General features: G+C 40.9%; 1 protein-coding gene across 4 annotated transcripts in view; it reads left to right on the top strand.

Moving 5' to 3' along the window:
* PIK3C2B (phosphatidylinositol-4-phosphate 3-kinase catalytic subunit type 2 beta) overlaps positions 1–21,287 on the top strand; it is a 115,513-nt gene that overhangs the window by 38,316 nt on the left and 55,910 nt on the right. For all 4 annotated transcript variants that reach the window (XM_078391903.1, XM_078391902.1, XM_072997325.2 and 1 more), the window contains 7 exons: positions 1,697–1,817; positions 12,300–12,411; positions 13,246–13,325; positions 13,756–13,819; positions 18,069–18,215; positions 19,890–19,923; positions 20,815–21,010. In XM_078391903.1, coding sequence (XP_078248029.1) covers positions 1,697–1,817; positions 12,300–12,411; positions 13,246–13,325; positions 13,756–13,819; positions 18,069–18,215; positions 19,890–19,923; positions 20,815–21,010 — 754 coding nt within the window. The remainder of the gene's footprint in view (positions 1–1,696; positions 1,818–12,299; positions 12,412–13,245; positions 13,326–13,755; positions 13,820–18,068; positions 18,216–19,889; positions 19,924–20,814; positions 21,011–21,287) is intronic.

Raw genomic sequence — 21,287 nt, forward strand, 5'->3', positions numbered from 1 at the left:
TAAAGAATTATCTCAGAGAGAAATGGAAGAAAGATTCCAAACTTTTACCAAATGACTTAGGCTTAAATTAGAAGCAGAACTGCTCTCAACAGAAGTAAAAACAAAGTAAAACAGATGTAAAATAAGAATTAAGAAAGGTATTATTAAGATTGTGAAGAAAATAAATGCGTGGTGGAAAATAAAGAAATAAAAATTTTAAATACTGTTTTGCAAAAGAGATAATAGAAAGTTATTTTGGTTATGTGCTAATATTGTGATAATTATTTACTTATTTTTATAATTTCTTTTTAAAATGCAATAAAGATTAAAAGTTTAAGAACATTCATTTGAAAGAATGGAAACTTGCATTTAGATGTATGCCTTCTTAATTACATATTAAAATGTAGGGTATGATGCATTTGCAAGTACTGATAAGCTTTTATGAGTTTCACAATTTCTGCCCTGATGGTTGTGTTTGCATTTCAGCTTATTTTTAATTTTATGCCCAATATTATATTCCTCATTTGAAGTTAATTTCATAAGTATTTTTTTCAGTATTTCACATTTTAATGTTTATGTAACTTTATATGATTCATTGTTGTCCATTTTCATATAATAAATGAGGCCTTTATCTCATTTGAACAGTGTTTATTCATGACACGTATTCATTTAATTAAATCAACATTTGTCTGATTAGTTCAGCTTGACCTTGTTAAACAGGTGAACAAATTCAGTAGAATAATGTCAAATTTCTTGTTAACATTTTTAGTGTAAATGTTGTGATTAATTAAAAAGAAGGAAATCCTGTGTTACATTAATCTCAACACCTCTAATTTGTTCTCTGCACTTCTAATAATTGCTAGAGTGGGTACGTTAAATCCATTGTCTGTTATTGGCTCATGGAGGTATTATGCTCTATGATTAATATCAAATTGCTTGTCTGATCGACTTTGATAAACATTTACTCCATATGAATCAGGTCATTTTCTGCAAGACTTGTCTTCTTGTGGCTTTGCTTTTTTCCTTTAGATTCCTGCAGCCATTTGCTCAGCTAGCACGACTGTCCTGTCATTGTTGGACCTCTGTCTTATGATTAATACACACTGTGCTCTGCATTATGCCTATTAGGGGAGGAGAAGAAGAGAGCAAGTGTCCCTCTGTGAGACAAATTATATTTCAGATCCGCTGCAGGTTCTGGAGCAGATGCTTTATTGTCACAGTCTCACTTAATGAATTGAATTAGCCATTTCATGAATTTCCATGAATATTATTACTGTTGTCCTGCGCTACCAGGTGAACTCTGTGTCTTAAAAATAACCATGCACTTATTTTTGTGAACCTTCTAAAAGTGCATCAGATACTTTTCTAGGATAGCAGTTTTTTTCATCTATAATCCCATCCTCTAACACAGAAATTCTCAATATGTATCTCCCCCTCCCTCCCTCCCTCCCTTAAAAAATATTCAGAGGCTCTTTTTGAAGCTCTGGTTTAAGAGTGGCTGGATGTCTGGTTTGCAACATTTTACCCTTCTGTGAAGACAAGAATATATAACTTGGATCAGGGAGAGCTGTAGAAGCAGCCCAGTGTGTATATTCATGCCAAAGAAAGTGAGTCTACTGGATCAGTTAAGGCATGGAAGGGCCAAGATGGGGAATTCCAGGAAATCTTGCCTTCACACTCATCACACTGTGTTTGGTCATTTTCTCCATCCTTGTAGGTTCCTCCACGGTGGATTTGCTCATCTATCAGACCCTTTGTTACACTCATGATGAACTGCGTGATATTGATGTGGAGGACTTTGTACTCAAACTATGTGGCCTGGAGGAATTCCTGCAAAAGTGAGTGATGGGGCAGTGTTAGTACAAAAAGCTTAGGCTGTAATATAGAGTCCATGTACCTAGAAATATTCCCTTCGGAGTTCACACTTGGGCTTGTTTCTGAGTAGACACCTGAGGGTTTGTGCTGTTAGACATCCTGCATGTTTCTTTCTGCATTTAGAACAATATGATCTCTTGGATGACTGAGAAATAGAAATGTAGGTCCTTCCAGATGGGACATTTTCTTCCTGGTCCAAAGCTTGCCATTCTTTTTTAAGGGACCCTAGTGCCTATTTCCAAAGTGGGGATGATGATGATGATGATGATGATGATGATGATGATGATGATGATGATGATGATCTAGCACTATGGTGCTTATGCAAGCTGGGAGGAAAAATGGACAGAAAAAGGGAGTAAAGGTGACAAGTAGCAGAGAAAGGGGAAGCCCGGAACCCAGAGCTGTATGAAACTCACAGCCTGGGGCTGGGTGTCAGTGGAGACTTGGTGGCAGTGACTGCTGCCACTTTGCACACAGAGGCCACATGGCAAAGCACCCAGATGAAATGAGGCAACAGGAAGAGACAATTTTTAATGGTCTTGAGAGCTGCATGGTTCCCAGTTTCCCGATCTTTAATGTAGAGGCAAATCCTGATAAATTGCAGGCAAAAGCAATGGGGCAGCAGAACAAGATAGTATGAATGTCCTCTCTAAAAGAGACCTCCAGATGTTTTAGATTAAAGCCCCAGACTTTATGGCCAGCAGTCATGGATTATAGGAGCTGTAGTCCAAATCATCTGAAGAGCACCAAGATGCTTACCCTGCGTTCGACCACGCTATTAAACCCTCTCCCCACCAGCCCCCTCCCCTGCCCCCCAAATAGAAAAACCCACTCTGAACTGTCAGGAAAGATGGAGTGTAAATTCTTCTAAGTGAACAGGTCAGTCCTTGCCATGTTTGCCAGGATGGCATGAATCATAGTTACATAGCCTCCCCTCTGAATGCTTGACCAGTGACTTCACCAGTTTGCTGTGTGTACCCTTTCCGCTAGTATAATCATCATTTGGCACAGAAGGTACAAGTCTTCCCAAAGGGGGTGATGTGAGTGAATAAATGAGATTATTTTAGCACCTGCAAAGAAACACGGTTAGAGCTGTGTGAGTTGTTCAATTCCTAATTCCTTGAATCATGGAGAATGTCTTGCCAAGACAGTCCCACTGGAGGCCTTCTGCAGCGATGGGAAGATATGACTAACCCCCCCCCCCGACTCTGTGAAACTAATGTTGAATTGAAGAGTCTTCTCAAGAATTAGGAAGCTTCCAAGTAAAGCTCCTTAGATTGTGATGATTCTCAAGAAACTGGCAAATGAGTCAAATAATTTTTTTTAACAAAATCCTTGCATTCAATTTATGCTATGAAATCTGACTCTGTGGGTATAAATGGGTCAAGATGGTTGGAGACATGCTCTCAAATAAACGCAGCCATCACATGGATGAAGGTGCAGGAGGGAAAAAGGGCTTTCTCCTGTGTCGCTACCAGATTGTTAAAGGTCCTTAACTCAAAGTTGTGATCAGTTATCACTCTCAGTGCTTTTAGGAAGGATGTGAAAATGCATCTCTTCCTACTGGTCTTTTGGACTCCTGATGTTATCTGAGTGTTGCGATGATGTCTATAGTTTCGGTCACTGTTATATTTTAATGGTTTTTCTAACCCATTCCTTTTTAGTTTGTTTTTAATAATGTCTGTTAGCCACCTTGTACGCTATGATTTAGTGGAAAGATGGGATAAAATGTAATAAAATATATAAGAAAATATTTACTTATACTTCAGGAAGGGAAAAACACAGACCATCATTTGCTTTATCTCTCTCCCCCCCCCCCAAATGGTATAATTCTGTAGATGAATTCTCCCCCTGGAGGAATGGGAATGGGGGGAGATAACAACTGCCTTCAGGGCAAAACCAAAAAAACTTTCCCCACAGGGTCACCCTCAGCTAACCAATCTAGCGCTAGCATCCCCAGCTTTTAGCAGGGCAATTAAACTGCTGGACTTGCCCTTCTTGACCACAGCATGCTGCATTTCCACCAGACAAATTACCCATTAATGTATGGGAGGACTGAGAATGGCTTTGTAGTTTTGAATTGAAGAGCTTGCGGTTCAGTTACAACGGCTGAGAATGCAAGCTGGCAAGTGCAAACCAATGATTACTGGGACCAGTCGTTAGGGGACAGACTATAAAACCACACAGCCCACTGTGGAGAGCCAACGTGTGTGTATATATGAGAGAGAGAGAGAGAGAGAGAGAGAGAGAGAGAGAAGAGGGGGGAGGGAGGGGGGAAAGGTTGCATGTGCATTGAAAGCCAGATGAAGGTAATAAACCTCCCAGATAGATTCCAGTGTTTATAGATGGATAAATATGAAACCTTTGGTAATCAAGGGACAGTTTCCTGCTCTTGTGGGGCCCTGGCATTGAGCAAAGTGGTTTGAACCACACTCTGGCTTTTTCTGCATTAATGAAATATTTCTCCCTCCCTCCCTCCCTCCCTCCCTCCCTCTCTCTCTCTCTCTCTCTCTGTGTGTGTATGTGTGTGTTGCCTGAATGGTTCAGAGATCTGGCATCAGTAGACTCCTTACCACCTTTCAGTCTGTCTCGGACGTGTAGCAAATCTCTTGTGGCTGCAATAGATTCTAGGGACTTGTTTCTGGTAGGAAGAACTCAGCCATCCCCTGCAGGGAAATCAAGGGAAAAATGTCCTCAGTTTCTTGCCAAAGAACCAGCGTGAGCTGTTGCTATAATTCTTATGAGCGCCGATGATTTTTTAAAATTGCTTTTAAAAGGTGACGTTGCCCTCTGCAGAAAAATCTCCCTTCCCTTTATATAACATGCCTTAACTGAAAACAGAAACAAGCATGCATCAAGGAGAAAAAGTTTCACTGCCAACCTAGAACCCACAGGCGCCTCCTGTTGTGTTTTGGGTTATTCTTCCCTTCCAAAGGGATCTGGCACCACAGTTATGGAAAGGAAAAGGCCCATTCGTGGCATAGAGTCTATATCTTCAGGAAAGCTGGCCAGGAATTTGAAGGCTCTAAAGCAGGGATGGGGACTGGGTAGTCCTCTGTACAGCCCTAGCAGCCATCAAAATCTGGAGGATCAGGCATTCCTTATCCCGACTGCCCAGCCTTCAGTGGCCATTTCCTTGCTTTTGGAGGAACAGTTTGGTAATTAATGGGCGCTACCGGGACTAGAGAGCACTCAATTTAATCCTAGCTGGCACAGCCAGCCCAAGACATTTTGCTGCCTGAAGCCAATGGTTCCCCTCCAATTTGCTGTCAGTGAAGTCACAGTGCCAAGTGCTCAAAGGTGGGGAAGTTATTTTAACCTCAGGCAGCAAATCCCCTCTCCCCATCCTGAACATTAAAAAATACAGCAGTGGCACAATGGCTGAAATACAGCAGTAAGTTGCAATTAAAGTAGACCTACTGAATCAGTGGAACTTACACAGGAGTTGACTCAGCACTGATTCCAGTGGGCCTGCTCTAGTTGTGGCTTATCACTGGATTTAATTGTTTAAAATATTAACCGTTAGCTGGTCTTTTATGATAATCCAGTATCTGCTGTGTGAAGTTACCACCTCATTCCACCTAACAGCAGGGCTAACTCCATCAACCACTGTAATTAACATGTTTGCTTGGTACTATATGTAACACCACATTCCCATAGTAGATTTACTTTTACTTTTATTTTTAGTTTGATTCATTCATTGTCCTACATCCTACCCTGCCTAGAGGCTCTGTGTTGTCCGAACCGACCGAAGGTCTCTGGTTCATTTTCACATAAAATAATATTGAAGTAGTACTTTGAGCAACAAGTTTTGCCTGCCAATTTCTGTCAAAACCTTTCTGTTCTGCCTTAACTATTAGACAGAAGATAAAATACAAACTATATTAATTCCACATGGGCGGTAAAGTCATCTGCTTTTCACATGCATAGTTGTGGCTTCTTATAAGAGATCTGGAAGGCTGAAATTTTTCAGGCCTTAGTGCAGGAGAAGTACTGCCTAAGCTAGTGTCTGGGGAACAAGGTTTTTGTTGTTGTGTAGGAAGGCACCATTTGGTTGCCCCCTGCTCTCCTATAAAGAGAGCCTTATGGAATAATTCCCACATGGACTGCCTTGTGCCCCGGTCAAAGGAGATGAAATGCTGATTCTTCCTTGTGTTTCATAGCACAAGAATTTTCTTTGCATGCTTTTTGGGGGCTTAGTGCAATATCCTGTAGTAAATGTTACTTTAATACAGGTAAAACTAAGTCCTTGAATCCCATGGCAGGTTTTAGTGATGCAAGAAATAGCTTTTCAAGCTTAAACATGTATGTACACTCTCTCTCTCTCTCTCTCTCTCAACCTCAACTTGTTTCCTTCTTTTTTCTTGCATGCACACTGAAGTGAGATGACCTGCCCTTTCTCCAACTGCCCTGTTGCCCATCACCTCCTTGGGAAGATACTGAATGGCAGGTGAGGAGCGCAAAAGTGCTCCTCACCACTCCTCCATCCCAAGTGAAATCTGTCTAATGAACTAGTGCATAGATGCTCTGCTATACCTCAGTAGTAACCTCAAAATATTTTTGGAAAATGCTTGTTTAAGCAAAGCAATTAAGCTTTTCCCCCTTCCCCAAATGCTCATGTTAAACCCCTTTCTTGAGATGTCTAGCTTTAATTCTGTTCTCATAATCTGACATAAGAGGTTTGAGATACAAGACTGACAGCAGCAGGAGGCAATCTCAAGTCATTGCCAAAAGCCCACTGTTGCTGTTACCCTGGTTCCCCCATTTCATTCCTACTCTCATGTAACACTTATTCCCCAACCAGCCCCTATGAAAAGCTGATGGAAAGGGGCTTACTTTTACATCACCTTGAATTAGTAGCTGCCACCTCCTCCACCTCCTTCAGCCATCTAAGATGAAGGGAACTCCTCCTTACCCTATAGATGGGAGAATTTCTCTTCGAGGGCCTGCCCTGTCCCCTGGGTTTGGGAGGTGCAATAACAAAAGAAAACCAAAAATAACTCCAATTCTAAGGTCTTATTTTCCGCTTCCTTTAGTGAAGAAGCCTCTGGTACGTAAACCAAGCAACTGAGTGGTGGATGGGTTGGACTGTATCTAAGAAGGAACTAAATGTTATTATATCTTAAGGAGAAGAGTTACAACCCATTCAAAACAAAAAGTTAGTGCAAAGTGAAAAAACACACGAGATATGTCTCTGGGCACAAAAAAATACAGAAGTGGTAAAAGAAACAATTAAATGTATGAAGGTATTTCTGGATATCTGGCACAGCCAAAACAAAATCATAATCTCTGACATAAAGTAGCTCATTACAGCCATCTAATTGATTGTCTTCCACCATTGTTGTGGGATCAGCTCTCCCACAAGGTCAGCTGCGAATTTTTAATTTCCAACAAAACCTGGTCTTTTATAATGCTAATAGTTCCTAATTATTGCAAGTGACTGGGTGCAATTCAGCTTACACTGAAGAAGATGCAGATCTTTCCATGGGAAGGAACAGATAGAGAGGGAAGGTCCTCCTCAAGTTTCCTAGGATGTCCTTTACCTGCTCTAACTTTTGCTGACCTTCCCTCAACATAGACAGATATTTTTAGGGTTGATTATATCACTTTCTTCCTCACATTTCCCTCTTGACTCAAAGATAGGAGAGAGGAGACATCTTGCCTTTGTTCTCAATAACGAGGATTTAGCGTAGCTGTAGCTCTCTGTATGTCCAACTTAGTTAAAGTCATCATCCCTGCTAAGCAAAATAGTCTGCCATTTTGACCCCTGAAGACCTGGATCTGCTACACCTCTGATTGTGATGCTGTGTTCTTACAGATCACAGTGTGCTCCTATAGTGATAGCCAGCTCTCATTCTCCAGAAGAGTGCCACTGCAATCATCCTTTCCTAGAGTCAGGGTCACACCCCCTCTCCTCCACTGGAGGAATTACAGGGGCCATCTACTGCTATGCAGGAAGACCTACTACTTCAGAGGGATATTCTGGAGGGTCCCATGAGGCAGAACCATTACAGCTAGACCAGCCCTGAGTACGAGATCTCTTTCATGCAGCATGTTCTTCTCATCACACCGAGTCTGAAAAGCAAACTAGAGGAGAAAGGAAAGCAGGACATGCTTTCAGCATTCTGTCAATCTGTGTCCCAATGGCCAAATGATTGTATTGTTTTGGCAGATAAAAATACTCAAAATTAGATGGAGGGATATTGTTGTCAACTTACATTTGATCTGGAGAGACTACTGCATGCATTCTGTCCAGCTCTTACATGAGGAGTCTGTGGAGGAAAAGCAAGGCTTTGTTCCCCCAGCATAACAGAATTCCTGATCCTCCTTCCAAACAGCTTCCCCGCAGGACAAGTTTGCTGCAGTGCAGGCTTTGATGCATTGCAACAATTTCGTAGTAGCTTCTCTTGCTGACTTGGCAGCTCTGTAGCAAATCGTCTTTGTGGGAAAACCACAAGTGCTTCAGCACACACTATTGTTTTGAGTATGTTGGGGACCGTCTTAAGAAACAAAAGGAACAAATTCTTATTATGTTTTGTCTTTTTAAACAAATGGATATTGGAAATATTAACATCATTGTACAAAGACCAAAGTAACAATATAGCAAGTTGCTGAGAGTTGGGTAGGAAACTCATTAGGAGGTGGTCTGAACATTTATTTACTTATTTGAGGACATAAACCATGTCTTTATCCCACAGTAGATTTCAGGCCAATTTGCATAAAATTAACAATTAAATTAAAGCAATGTGATATCTAAAGAGTAAAATGTAGAGACTTAACATTGCATTAAAAAATCAATTTTAATTTACAGTTATAAGATCGTTAATATTTTAAAGGGTTTGAGCAAATAAAATAAGTATTTCACCATCCCAAAGAAAGTTCTTGCTTGTAGAAGATAAATGTGTAAAAGGAAGTATACAAGAGGGGCCTCCTGATTATATTCATGTGTGGTCAGGTTGATTGAGCAGAAGGTGCACCTTCACATTTTTTTGAATCCTGTTCAATCATAGAAACAAATAATAATTTGAGGGCAAAAATAATTTCCCGTGAGCATTGTGATTATGTATGCAACCAAATGTTTTGCTTGAGCTCTGCGATGAAAGCTCAGCATCATTTCTGAGGTCTTATCATGAAAAAGTTTCTGATTCTTTATCAGCTTTAAATAAATACTTTGTGAAATATCGGATGATAAATGGGACACATGGGGAAATGGAGAACATGTCTCCTCATGGAGATTGATTGAACTGCTCCATGTTGCAATCCTGTAGTGGCAATTAAACCCAGTAGAGCTCAGTGGGACAATTGGTCTGACACAAAGATATCTCCTTGTAGGAGATTATCATGGAAGCAGTAGGGTAGGGTCTTTCCTCCCCCACCCTCTTTCCTTTATTACCTGCTGCCAAGAGAGCATGGGCTATGAGCAGGTGTTGGGCTTTAAATCTCTTCTTTTTCAAACACCTGATATACTTGTCCATTGCAGTGTGTATTAATTGCTTCCATCTTCCTCTTTAAAGCCAACTGTAAAACACAAAGCACACAAGCATTGCTCTGCTGAGGGGTGGGAGGAGTCACTTCCTGATTCCCACAAGGGCAAATCAGTCAAAACTCTGCACAGCCTCATGGAGAAATAGGACGCTTTGTGAATCCTGTAAAGATTAACTAATTAGCACTTTCCACAGGCGGTGAAAAGCAGGAAGCTTTATGAGTCCCAGAAAGGCCAGTACTCTCCTTTGCCTGCTGATATGTATAGATAAAATCTAATAAGATGTTTAATTTTCATATACCTTTCTACTAACTTAATGTGTTTGAGGTTGACAGTTTTTCAACGATCCATTCCTGGTGCTGATACACACCAAATATTTGACATGCCATTCCTGTGAGAGTAGACATCAAATATTTGATAAATAATGGAACTGCTGCAATTCAAAGTCAAAGGATCAGGCAAAATTCCATTGTCCTGTAATTAACCTGCATACCTTGACTTGAGCAAAAACTGGCAAGAACCTGACACGGGCAGAATGAACTGTAGAATACGGAAGGAAGTAACTTTTTTTTAAAAACTACATCTCTCGGAATCCTCAAGCCGGCATGGCCAAGGCCTTAATGAATGCCAATTCTGGTTGCATTCCTAAAGCAATTTTTCTGAAATTACTGAAATTATTATCTTATCTGACTGGTGGCAATTTCCTGAGATCTTGGAGAAAAAATTCTCACCATCACCTGCTTCTGAATTCTTGAGTGTCATTTTGTTGTTACATGCCGTCGCATCATCTCCAATGACGACCCTATGATCTCCAAAATACCCTGTCCTCAGCTCTTGCAAACTCAAGCCTGTGGGGTTTTTTTAGGGAGTCAATCCACAGTGTATTTGGTCTTCCTCTTTTCCTGCTGCCTTCAACCTTTCCCAACATTACTGTCTTTTCTTGCCCTTTCATATGAGCCCAATGTATGATAGCATTTATTAAAAAGAGGAAATAATTGGGGGTGGGGACGTGCTGCAAAGTCAAAGTGACAGTGAATAGGGCTGGCCCAAGACATTATATTGCCAGAAAGGGAGTAGCAAAGATTATTGCTCATTTTCCAGGTCATTGCATATATAGGACCCAAGGCCAGTCAAAAGCATTTTGGCACCTGATGCAATCAAATTCCATGCACACCCTGGGCTGTTTTTCAGTTGGCTTGATTTCTGACTGGCCTCAACCTAAAAGAATTCAAATCAAGATTCAGTAGAACATATTTTAGAATGATTAAAACTAGCATCGTTATTGAATGTTTTACACGGACACCACATTGCTTCATGACAGCCATTACAAGGTAGCCCACATGAAAAGACCTTGCAGCATTTCCTGAAAATAAATCTAAAGCTCTCCTCATTGAGATTGTACTGCTGGCACTTTGAGTGTGTGTGTGTGTGTGTTTTTCTTTCTTTTCCCAGCCTTTGAGGTTGTGTTTTACTCTGTATTTGTTTCTTCCCTTTAAAAACAAAGCAGCCTCCCTCCCTTCCCTCTCTCCTGCCTCTGAAAACAGCATTCTTGTGTCATAGCAGCTGTGCTGATTCCTGCCAGGATGCAGGCCCAACAGAGATAAGAATGGACTTTTCCTCTCGGATTGACAGGTGAAAGGGCCAGACTTCCTGTTGCAACTGTGGGGCACCACAGAAAGGCTCATTCTGTTGTTGTTTTTCATCTTCAACTTAGCCAGTGTGGCCTGAGTTAGGGGTCTGATGGCTTTTCGATACAGGTTTCCATATGCAGTAAAGCAGAACTTTGCAAAATTACTGTAGTGTATTCATATTGCATCCCCTACAGTCTCACAACCAACATGGCAAATAGCCCTGTTACTAGGGAGTTCTGGTAACTATGACTCAAAAAAAGTAACTTTATCAAATTTTACTGTGGATGTGTATCAGTCTTGAGGAGGAGGCTACAGAGACATGAGCCACAAGGTACTTGCAGCAAGGTCCCTTCTCCAGTGAGCTTCCTGGATTCTAGAAGTTTTGGGGGTGTGGGAGTTGTCTTAAGTCTTTGCGACAAAACCAAGAAAGAGTCTTGCGGTGCCTTAAAAATTAAAACTCATCATTCTTTGAAGTACTACAATATAAGAATCCTTTTTTTCTAGCCTGTGACTTCATAATTTACTTCCCAACATTTTTTCAGTTTGATACCTTTTTTAAAAAAATTCATTTGGATTTTTTAAATTCTTTTTTTCAAATTAGAGGTGCATATTTTTGGGCTACAGCTCCCAAAATTCTGGGAATTTTAGTACAAAAAACCCACAAAACTGTATGCCTCTGTTTGAAATCACCCCCCCATGAAAATTAAGCTTTGAATTGTTTATTACTTCGTCACACATATCCAGTTTGCCTTTCCTTATTATTTATTTTGTGTACTAATTCCTGTTTTAAAAGTTTAGTTATTAGTTATACCTTTTTTCCAGTGAGCTCAAAGGAGTGGGCATGCCTGTCTTCTTCCTCATTTCATCTTAATAATATTCTGTGAGAAAGCTAAGAGAGAGTGTGACAGGAGAAATAAAAGTCACTCTGGGGAGTAGAACCTGGGTCTCTCAAGGTCCACTCCCACGCTTCAACCATGCTGCTTCTTCATTCTTTCGTTCTTCATCACTCACAAAGCTCACAAGCATTCAGTGCTCTTGAATAATTTGGTTTTTTTCATTGAATGATTAGGAAGCATGCATGTTATTTTTTAAAAAGACTGGTTATGGAATTTATAAATAGATATTTCTTAGGAAAAAACATAAGCCATGTAGATCTTAGGCAAAGTTGTTGCAGAGCTGAGTTATTTTTGTTCTCTGCTATATAAAAGATAAACAATGATTTTACAAAATATTCCTACCTTGGGTAGCCTTTATGTAAGTTACATAATGTAACACAGACAGGTGAAAAAGTCTTTTACTGATCATTTCTTTATTTGTTTGCCCCCTTTCAGTAAACACCCACTAGGAAGTCATGAATATATCCAGCACTGCAGGAAGTTTGACATGGACATTCGGCTGCAGCTGATGAAGAGGAAGGCTGTGCGCAGTGACTTGGCTAGGACGGTAAATATTGCTTGTCACTGAGCACCTGAATAGAGGTGTTTTCTCTGCTGTTGTCAGTTCAAGTGTTGTCCTACTTCATCTAAGATTGCAGATTTGCTTATATAGACAACGAGGAAAACATCCTTATGTCCTGGGATTGGGGTTGTTTTATACTATATCTAGGCTGTAGTCTGAATGTGACACCAGAAAGTACTGTTTCTGGACCTAATTAATGAAGCATGGAAAAAGGAGAACAGAGAGAACCACTAGATGGTAGGTGGAGGGGGAGTTGATATGATTTGCTCTCTGATCTACTTTTTGTGTGAATTTCTGCTATGGACAGGCAGTCTCATTCTGTACCTGGCTATAACAGTTAAGGAGAAAGTCTCTGGTTAAACTGCAAAAGTCGAAGCATAAGGCAAGCTGGAATCTATTGACTATATAAACTGGGACATTTCTTGTAGTGACTCTGGATTGCTGTGTAGCTAGCACTGGCCCGAAAAATTGCATTAGGCCGTGCCTCTGTAATATAGCTTTGATAAAATACATAAAATTTAAGACACTGTCATGGCAAGAAGTGTTTGCAGTCTACTCTGCTTGTTTCCAAGACCCAGATCTAATTGATAAAAAAACAACATGGTCTGGAATATGATTGTTCTGTAAACTATCTATGTGCCAGGGGAATGTGAGTTCCTCTTGTCCATCCCCTGCTGAATTTAACTATATACTTTGTGCCACTCTTTGGTGAAATACATTAACAAACAGCAGCACCAGTAAGTGTTGCCAGTTTGTACCCATCATTCCTTTAAAGTAGACATATGGAACACATTTGAGTAATTGCCTTCCTTTGTGCAGGTGAATGATGATCAAAGCCCTTCCACACTCAACCATTATGTTCACCTCCAGGAGAGGCCAATCAAACAGACAATCACCAGGTAATGATGAATGGATTGGTAACATTGTTAAGGGAGAAATAAGGCAGAGGGACAGCTTCCCTGGAATACACAAGCTCATGATCAATAGAGATAAAAACAGTGAGTGCTGAGGTTCTTGACTTAAGCCAGTAATGTTAATTGTTTTTAGGCTATTTAGAGAAGGGCTGTAGATCATTAATAGAGCACATGCTTTATATTTAAAAGGTCTCAGACCACCAACCTTAGCGTGTCCAAATAAGAGCTGAGAAAGGTTTCTGCCTGGGACCCTGGAGAACTTCTCCAATCAAGACACACAGTTTTGAACCAGATAGACTAGAAGTGGAAAAGCAAGGTTAACATGAGCAACAGAAGGGTTCATCCATATGTAGCAGATAGAGCCTCTTGTTTCCATTTTCTGTTCTGAGCTGTTTTGTGCTGTTTCTTCCAATAGGCAAGCCCTGAGCCTTCTCTTTGATACTTTCCACAATGAGGTTGATGCATTCGTAGCGGCTGAGGTGAGAGAGGACAATGTTGGAATTAATGCTCTGGGGTGGGGTAGGAACAGGGTGTTGAAACCATGAAAGCAGGGTTAGTTAGCATCAGCAGTTGGCAGAGCCAGCAGCAAGTTTTGGTTACCAGTATGTCTTCCTCCCCATGGACCCTCCTTAGCAAGCAGGATGCTATGTTGGGGTCCCAGAGACATTGTGGGACAAGTAAAATGCTGTGTGCCACAATAGTACTGTCTGGCTAAACCAAAAGTTATGCTGCTGCAGCAGCAGCACTTTCCTTGACATATGGAGAACAACATGAAGCTAGTGACACCCAAAGGGTGGACATTGAGGAGCTTTGCTGCCGCCACCAAAGGCCTGCATGGAGATCCTCTAAGTCTCATACGAGCCCTTCCTAAGGTATGCTTTTTTTCAGCATATCTAGAACAATGCGGAGGACTTCCATGGTGTATTGCCTTTGTATTCATGAGTATTAGTATATGGAAGTATAATTAATTAATAATGATGTGCCATAAAGTCAATTCCAATTCTTTTTGCAACTCTCCCAGGATTTTCCAGAGATAAAGTACTCAGAAGTGGTTTACCATTTCCTTCTGCTGACAGTGCTTTGGGACCGTGCAGTTTGCCCGAGGCCGCACAGCTGGCAGGACACATAATCGCAAGAGCACACATGTGCTGAGTGATCTCAGCCAGGAAGCAGAGTTGGGATTCTAATTCCCAGTTCCTTGGCTCTGCAGCCAGGCACTCCAGCTGACTGAGCTACGCCAGTCTACATGGCAGTACACAGCTTTGCTATCTTTAGGATATGAAATAATTTCCATCCAAAAGACATTGCAATGGAAAAACCGATAACACTCTTCCACCTTCCCTAACCCATTTTAGCCTCCAGTTTTCCCACTGCAAACCATACTGCTCTTGTTATAACTTCCACCATGCCTCTGTTCTCTGGACCATAACCCCCAGTTTCTGAACTGGCTGGCTTTGCCCAGTTGTGCAGCAAGGAAAGAAGCATGTGGCTGTACAGTTGCTTTGCCTACATTCATTCTGGAATAAAACTTTCCTTATTATATGGTAGTACAACACTGGATGGGGACGTGGTGGTGCTGCAGGTTAAACCGCAGAAGCCTCCGTGCTGCAAGGTCAGAAGACCAGCAGTCATAAGATCGAATCCACGCGATTGAGGGAGCATTTTTAGCACAGTTTTCCCTGGGCCAATCACACCTCTTCTCTTTGCTAATACACTTTTTTTGTTTTCTGCTTAAAACTGCTAAGAACTTTGTGTGTTTCTGCCAGGGTCAAGTCTACCTATAAAATAAATGTCCTCAATCCTGTTTTTTTCCCTCACCTCACCTGGCAGTCAACTCACTACTTGTTGGCATGCTTCACTTCTTCCTCATCCCAGTCTTCAAGCTTTTATGAGAGTCATATTTCCCTGACTAAGGTGAGGGCTTCCAGCCACAAGTGTGTCCGGGACTGCTGCCAGAAAGCTGTAAGGGCAGAGTGATCTGAGCTATCAGTCAGAGCAGGAAACAAACTAGGTGTAGCAGAGTGACCCTGGGTTCTGTTCTTGACTTTGCCAGCAGCTTTTGATAACAAGTTCCTATGCACCATATCCATTGTTTGTTTCAGTTTCCCTTCCCTTATGATACAGTAAAAATATGTGAACTTCTTTTCCAGTATTTAAGTGTATGTGAAGGTTAGGCTCCCAATGCCTCTAAAGGGATTTAGGACTCAAACAGAAATCACTCACACCCCTCTTAAAAAACCTCCACATTATTTGCCCTTTAATGTGGAAGTTAGAATGTGTAGTTTGGAGTATAAGAGCGGTAAAGCAAGTGAGAAGACAGAGATACGCAGGAGACGTTGCAGCCATTATCCTGTTGTGTAGTTCTGTCTATGCAAAGGGCATGGAGGGTACCATCACTAGTAGAGGCAGATTGCTGCTAATTAAGGAGTTCCTTTTTAGAGTTCAGGATGTGTGTGGCTTTGTATCATTGTGCACAATAGGCTTTGCCCCTGTCTACTTAACAAAAAGGGTAACAAAGGGTGCAGTATCATCCCTGCCTTTCTTGTGGGGAGGGGCATTTTGTAGACCAAGCCTCCTTTATCAGATGCACAGAGCATCATCCTGAATAGACAGAAAGAAAATAATTCATCAGTGAGATCAAAGGGGAATGATGTACAGACAGTGATAATTACATTAAAGCTGGAATGTTTGCTTTTGTGAGTTCTTACCCTGACTAGTACAGAAGAGGAAAAACTCATTGGTAAACTGACTGGAGCAAGAACTCATTAAACCTGTCGTGACAATGCCCACAAGTTCAGCCACAACTTGTTTTGTTCAAGATTGGGAAATAGACATATAGATATGTATGTATATGAGTGGCACAGACAGATGAATGTGGGTGCTCTAAACCTTTCTTGTGCTTTTCTGAGGTGGTGACTCACAGAAAATTAGCTAGGAAGCCTCTGCAAAATTCACTGTAGTTGTCTGACACAGAATCTCAAGTCTACATACTCTTGATAAGTTTAGATTTAAGATTTTATGAGATCATGTTGCCAATTGCTACGGATTTTGAGCAGAGGAAGAAAGCTTTCATAAATGAGATGTGTTTGTTGATTTCATGAGGAAAATGCTCATGTGGGTGATTCCAGTTACAAAACAGAAGGATTTTCACACTCTGAAGGCTTCTACAGCTTCTCCTATGTTTTCATATTATTTTTCCCTTCTAGTGCACTTGACTTTTCTCCTGTTCCTAACACAATACCACACCTGGCCACAGTATCCCACACATATTTTCTAGGCCTGTGGTCTCTTTTAAGTACTTCACAGTGAAGAAAGAGAATTGTAGATATGTCCACTCTTCCACCTCTTCTGTACTTCTGCAACTTCTCTCCAGTGGACTACCAGAATTTAGTAGACTTTGTGTGACATGAGCAACAGTGCCACTTAGTGGCAATTCCACCTAGATATTTTGAGGCGCCCAGTCTGGAATTACATCGGTAGAAGGAACTGGCAATATCAGATAGTTTCCTAACTTCCAAGAAACTAGGTATTGGCATTAGGACATGCTTGAACGTAACAGATTGTTGGCTTCACAGAAATCTTATGAGTTGCTCTCCTGCTTCATTTCTGTCTCCTAGGCCAAATTTTCAAGCTGCATTGGATTCTGCTTTGTTCCTAGTTTTACATTCCAGTCACCTATGATTATAAGCATGTCTTGTTTTGATGTATGGTCGATTTCTTCTTGGATGCTTGCATAAAAGCTTTTGATTTCATCTTCTTCAGCATCAGTAATTGAAGCACAGACTTGAATGATGGCTATTTTCATAGGTTTTTCATGGAGTCTGATATTATTCAGTCAAAAATTCTATTATTGCCCCTGTCTGTTTCTGCTACATCTTGCCTTAGTATTAGAGCTACTACCTTTCTTCTGAGTTCGTCATTTCCAGAGTACAACACTTTGTAGTTGCCTGACTGAAAATATCCTGTTCCAGTCCACTGTAGTTCACTGACTGACACTTACAACACTAGTGAGACAAAAACAGAAACAGAATTAAACAAAAAGTGTTGTTATTCTCCAGCAATGCTTGGAGATGCAAACTACAAGATCTTTTCTGTCTGTGTTTGTTTATGATAGCTTTTCATTATCTATTTAGACCACTTGGAAAATGATTCTAATTAACTTGCATACTCCTGTGACTTTTAGTATCGGACAAGGCTGTATGATTTAGGTGAAGCACAACAGTAAATGCCTGTTCTCATCTACTGTGCAGTTTTAAAATGTAGATTGTGTTAGAAGAGGCAGTTGATTCCCAACCCCAACATTTCCAGCTGGGGGATCAAAACTGGTAGGGAGTAGGAATTTAACCATTTCCTCCCTGCTGCAGTTCTGGGTGTGTGTGTGCGGGGGGAGAGCCCTCTGAAATGGAAAGAGGCACTTTTTTACTGGCACCAATACAGGGTCCGTCCCCCCCACACACAATGCAAATATTAACTTCAGAGTAGGTGTTCCATAAGGGACCATAGGAAAGGATGTCAGGGTTAAAATTCCTCCTTCAGACTTGTTGAATGATGTAAATAGAGCATATAGAGGAAATGAAAATAGTTACCAGAACTTCCAGCTGATGCTATTGCATTTTTTAAAAAGCTACTTGTGAAATGCAAGGAACCTCTTAACAGTTTGGTCTATGCCTGAGTAGCTTTTTCTGCTATTACCTTGAGACATGAGGCCTTCTTCCATTCTTCCCCCAGGGAGACTTCCAGCTGAAGGCAGAGCGGGCAGTTCAGTCTATCATGGCTATCTGCAATGCTTTGGCTGCTGTGGAGTCCCAGGAGATCACAGCTGCCCTGAATCAGCTGCCACCCTGCCCATCTCGCATGCAGCCCAAAATCCAGAAGGTAAGAAAATGAGGCAGTGGGGTCTCATCTGGAACACCCAAACTGAAGCTGACAGAGTAAAAAAGAAAAGATTTTTCTGCAGCTACGTCTTTTCAGGCAATAGAAATATCATGCTAAGAAAGCACAAGGAGTACCGCAGTGGCAACCTCCGGTTCACATGTGACCCTAAAAAGCACCATTTGCAGTTTCTCTTGTGCATTTTTTTTTTGCCATATGTGGGTAGGATAGCTATGAAAGAGAAGTCAGTACTCAACAGGGATGTCCAAGTCCCAAGTCTGAGTCCCTACAAGCATCCACTCTGCCCCCCAAAAAAGGGAGTAGGTGGATGGGTTCCAAGTCACAATTTGAGTTTGGGTCATTGAAGAAAAACCTAAGTCAAGTCCGAGTCGAGTTGTCAGTGCAACAAGTCTGACTTGACGAGTCCCACAACTCGAGCTCCCATCCCTGGTAGTCAATGCTTATGCTGTATGTTCCCACATTGTGATTTTCTGCATACATCTCATCTCAGCAACATGTTTAAGACTGGCCTCGGATTGAATTCCTGTTCTTAACCTGGTTCCTACATCCTGTAGGCAGTGCTTCACTTTAATGGACTCCCTCTTGGTATACAGTGGTGCCTCACATTATAACATTAATTCGTTCCAGCGAAATCGCTGTAGAATGAAAACGCCATAATGCGAAAATAAAAAGCCCATTGAAATGCATTGAAACCCCTTCAATGCGTTCCAGTGGGCTGGAAACTCACCGTCCAGCGAAGATCCTCCATGGGGTGGCCATTTTTGGTGCCTGTGCAGCAAGGAATCCGTCCCAGAAAACAGCGCAGAACCATTTTATTTACCCGGTGGCCATTTTGAAACCACCGATCAGCTGTCCGAAAATCGTCGTTTTGCAAAGAATCGGTTCCCGAAGCAGGGAACCGATCATCACAAAGGGAAAAACCCCTATTCAGACCATCGTTTTGTGATTGCAATTGCGACCGCAAAAGATCGTCATAATGCAGTTTTATCATAATGCGGGGCAATCATAAAGCGGGGCACGACTAGTATCAAGGGGATGGTGAAGCTGACAAGTTCTAGGCTTGTTTACAAAACGCTAAACCACACTTTAGTTTTGTACCTGAACAAAGTCTGACTTCCTTTTGATCCTCATTCCCTTTCACTTTTACTGACCTCTTTTTAAATTTTGTTTCCGTTTTTACTTGTGTTGTATTTCTATAAATGGATTACAATGGGCAGTTATCTCCTTCTGCCTATTGGTAGGTCTTGTTTGGACTAAAAATATAGCAAAACATACAGCCTGCTGTTCAATCTTTGTTTAACTTTGCTTCACTTTTAACAAGATGGGCTGGTTTTCGTCCATGCAGGAGGAAGCCACACCTTCACATGAGGATATGTATGTAGACATAGTTGGATCCTCAAAAAGGGGCCACATTTAAACAATTCATGGTCTCTTCCCAAGATTGTATCTGTACTCTGCAACTTGACATTTTATAATTAACATTGCTAAAAACTGCTCAAATGTAGCTGCTTTTGCTTTCCATGGACTTGAACTGCTGAGAGTGGAAACACGTTGATGCATGTTATGTAAGGGAGTTGGCTCTGGGAATTGCTTTCTTTTTCTTTTTTGTCTAACTGTCATAAAATGTTTCTGTTCTGATTTTTCTTTCCTGAATAGGATCCAAATGTTTTGGCCGTTAGAGAAAACAGAGGTATTAATTTCTTCTCTTCTGTGTGAAAGCATGTGTGTGAGTGTTAGGTCTTGAAGGCTTTTTACATTGGATTGCCTCCCCACAGCATTTCTGATCCAAAATTATTATATATTTATTGAACTGCTAGTAATCAGTATTGTAACAATTGAATCTCTAGCATAGAACAGGTTCCCTAGATTGTACAATGCCTTTGACCAGATTTTTTTAGGTAGATTCATCACCCAACAATTTTCATAACTTTGAGAGTTTGTGTTTGAGGCCTGACTTGATACAAATGGGAAATCTTTTATTCCTGTGGTATAAAAAATGTAGACTTGTGGGAAAAGGGACAATTTTACACAACAGAACAATTGTGTCTAGTTTAGTCTTGAGAAGAGTTTTGGATATGAAGGAAAGGCCTAACCACTTGTTTTGATGTTGACTAGGCTTGATAGAGCTTTACATAGGATTTAACGTGCTAGATTTGATGTGAATAAGTCTTGTGTTTTTCCAGTAGTGAACATTTCTGTGCATATATCCTGCAAACGCATTCAAACATGAAGTGTGATCTAAGTTTGTATAATCAGCACTATATAAATGTGATGTATATGTTCCCAGATGTATATAAATCCCACATGTGTTCACAGAAGCTTGGGATCCAGCTTCTTTTTGTTTTACACTTTGATTCTAAAGTACAGTATTTGATTATTCATGTATTTGATTATTCAAAAAGTCTGCAACATAAAAAAACACCAGCAATAGGCTCTGTAGAGACATCATGATGAGATCAATCAGTACTAGAAAGCAACGTTAGCAAAATATATTTATGATCAGGGAGTTAGCCAGGCATATATACTCTGCAGTGGGATAGTGGATTCTCAAGTGCTTCTGTGGACTTTCTCTCCCCCACAGAGAAAGTAGTGGAAGCTTTAACTGCTGCCGTCTTGGACCTGGTAGAACTTTACTGCAACACATTCAATGCAGACTTCCAGACTGTGGTACATGGAAACAGAAAGCATTATCTCTCCCAAGAAGCCCGGCTCCTCTCCTGCCCTCTCTCCTTCACTGTCTATGCTGCTCATCGCATACCTATAACCTGGGCTGCCAGGTAAAGTATTAGAACTTCTTCTCTAGTGCCTGCAAAAGATCAGCAGTACTTTGTGTTACATCTTAGGTATTTGTGTGTGTGTGTGTGCTCATGCACTCACATATATGCATCCACATTCAAAGCAACTTTAAGCATCAAACAGATGTGACCTAGGAGACCTGTGAATACAATCTCAAATGTTTTTTGCTTTAGTGTGGATCAAAATAGAGAAAATTTTACTTCCAAAAAAGCTTTTTTGTAATCCATTTTCCTGTTTATAATCACAGAACAATGCCTT

This window comes from Pogona vitticeps, chromosome 4, assembly GCF_051106095.1.
Source record: "Pogona vitticeps strain Pit_001003342236 chromosome 4, PviZW2.1, whole genome shotgun sequence".
In the NCBI taxonomy this organism is placed as follows: Eukaryota; Metazoa; Chordata; class Lepidosauria; order Squamata; family Agamidae; genus Pogona; species Pogona vitticeps.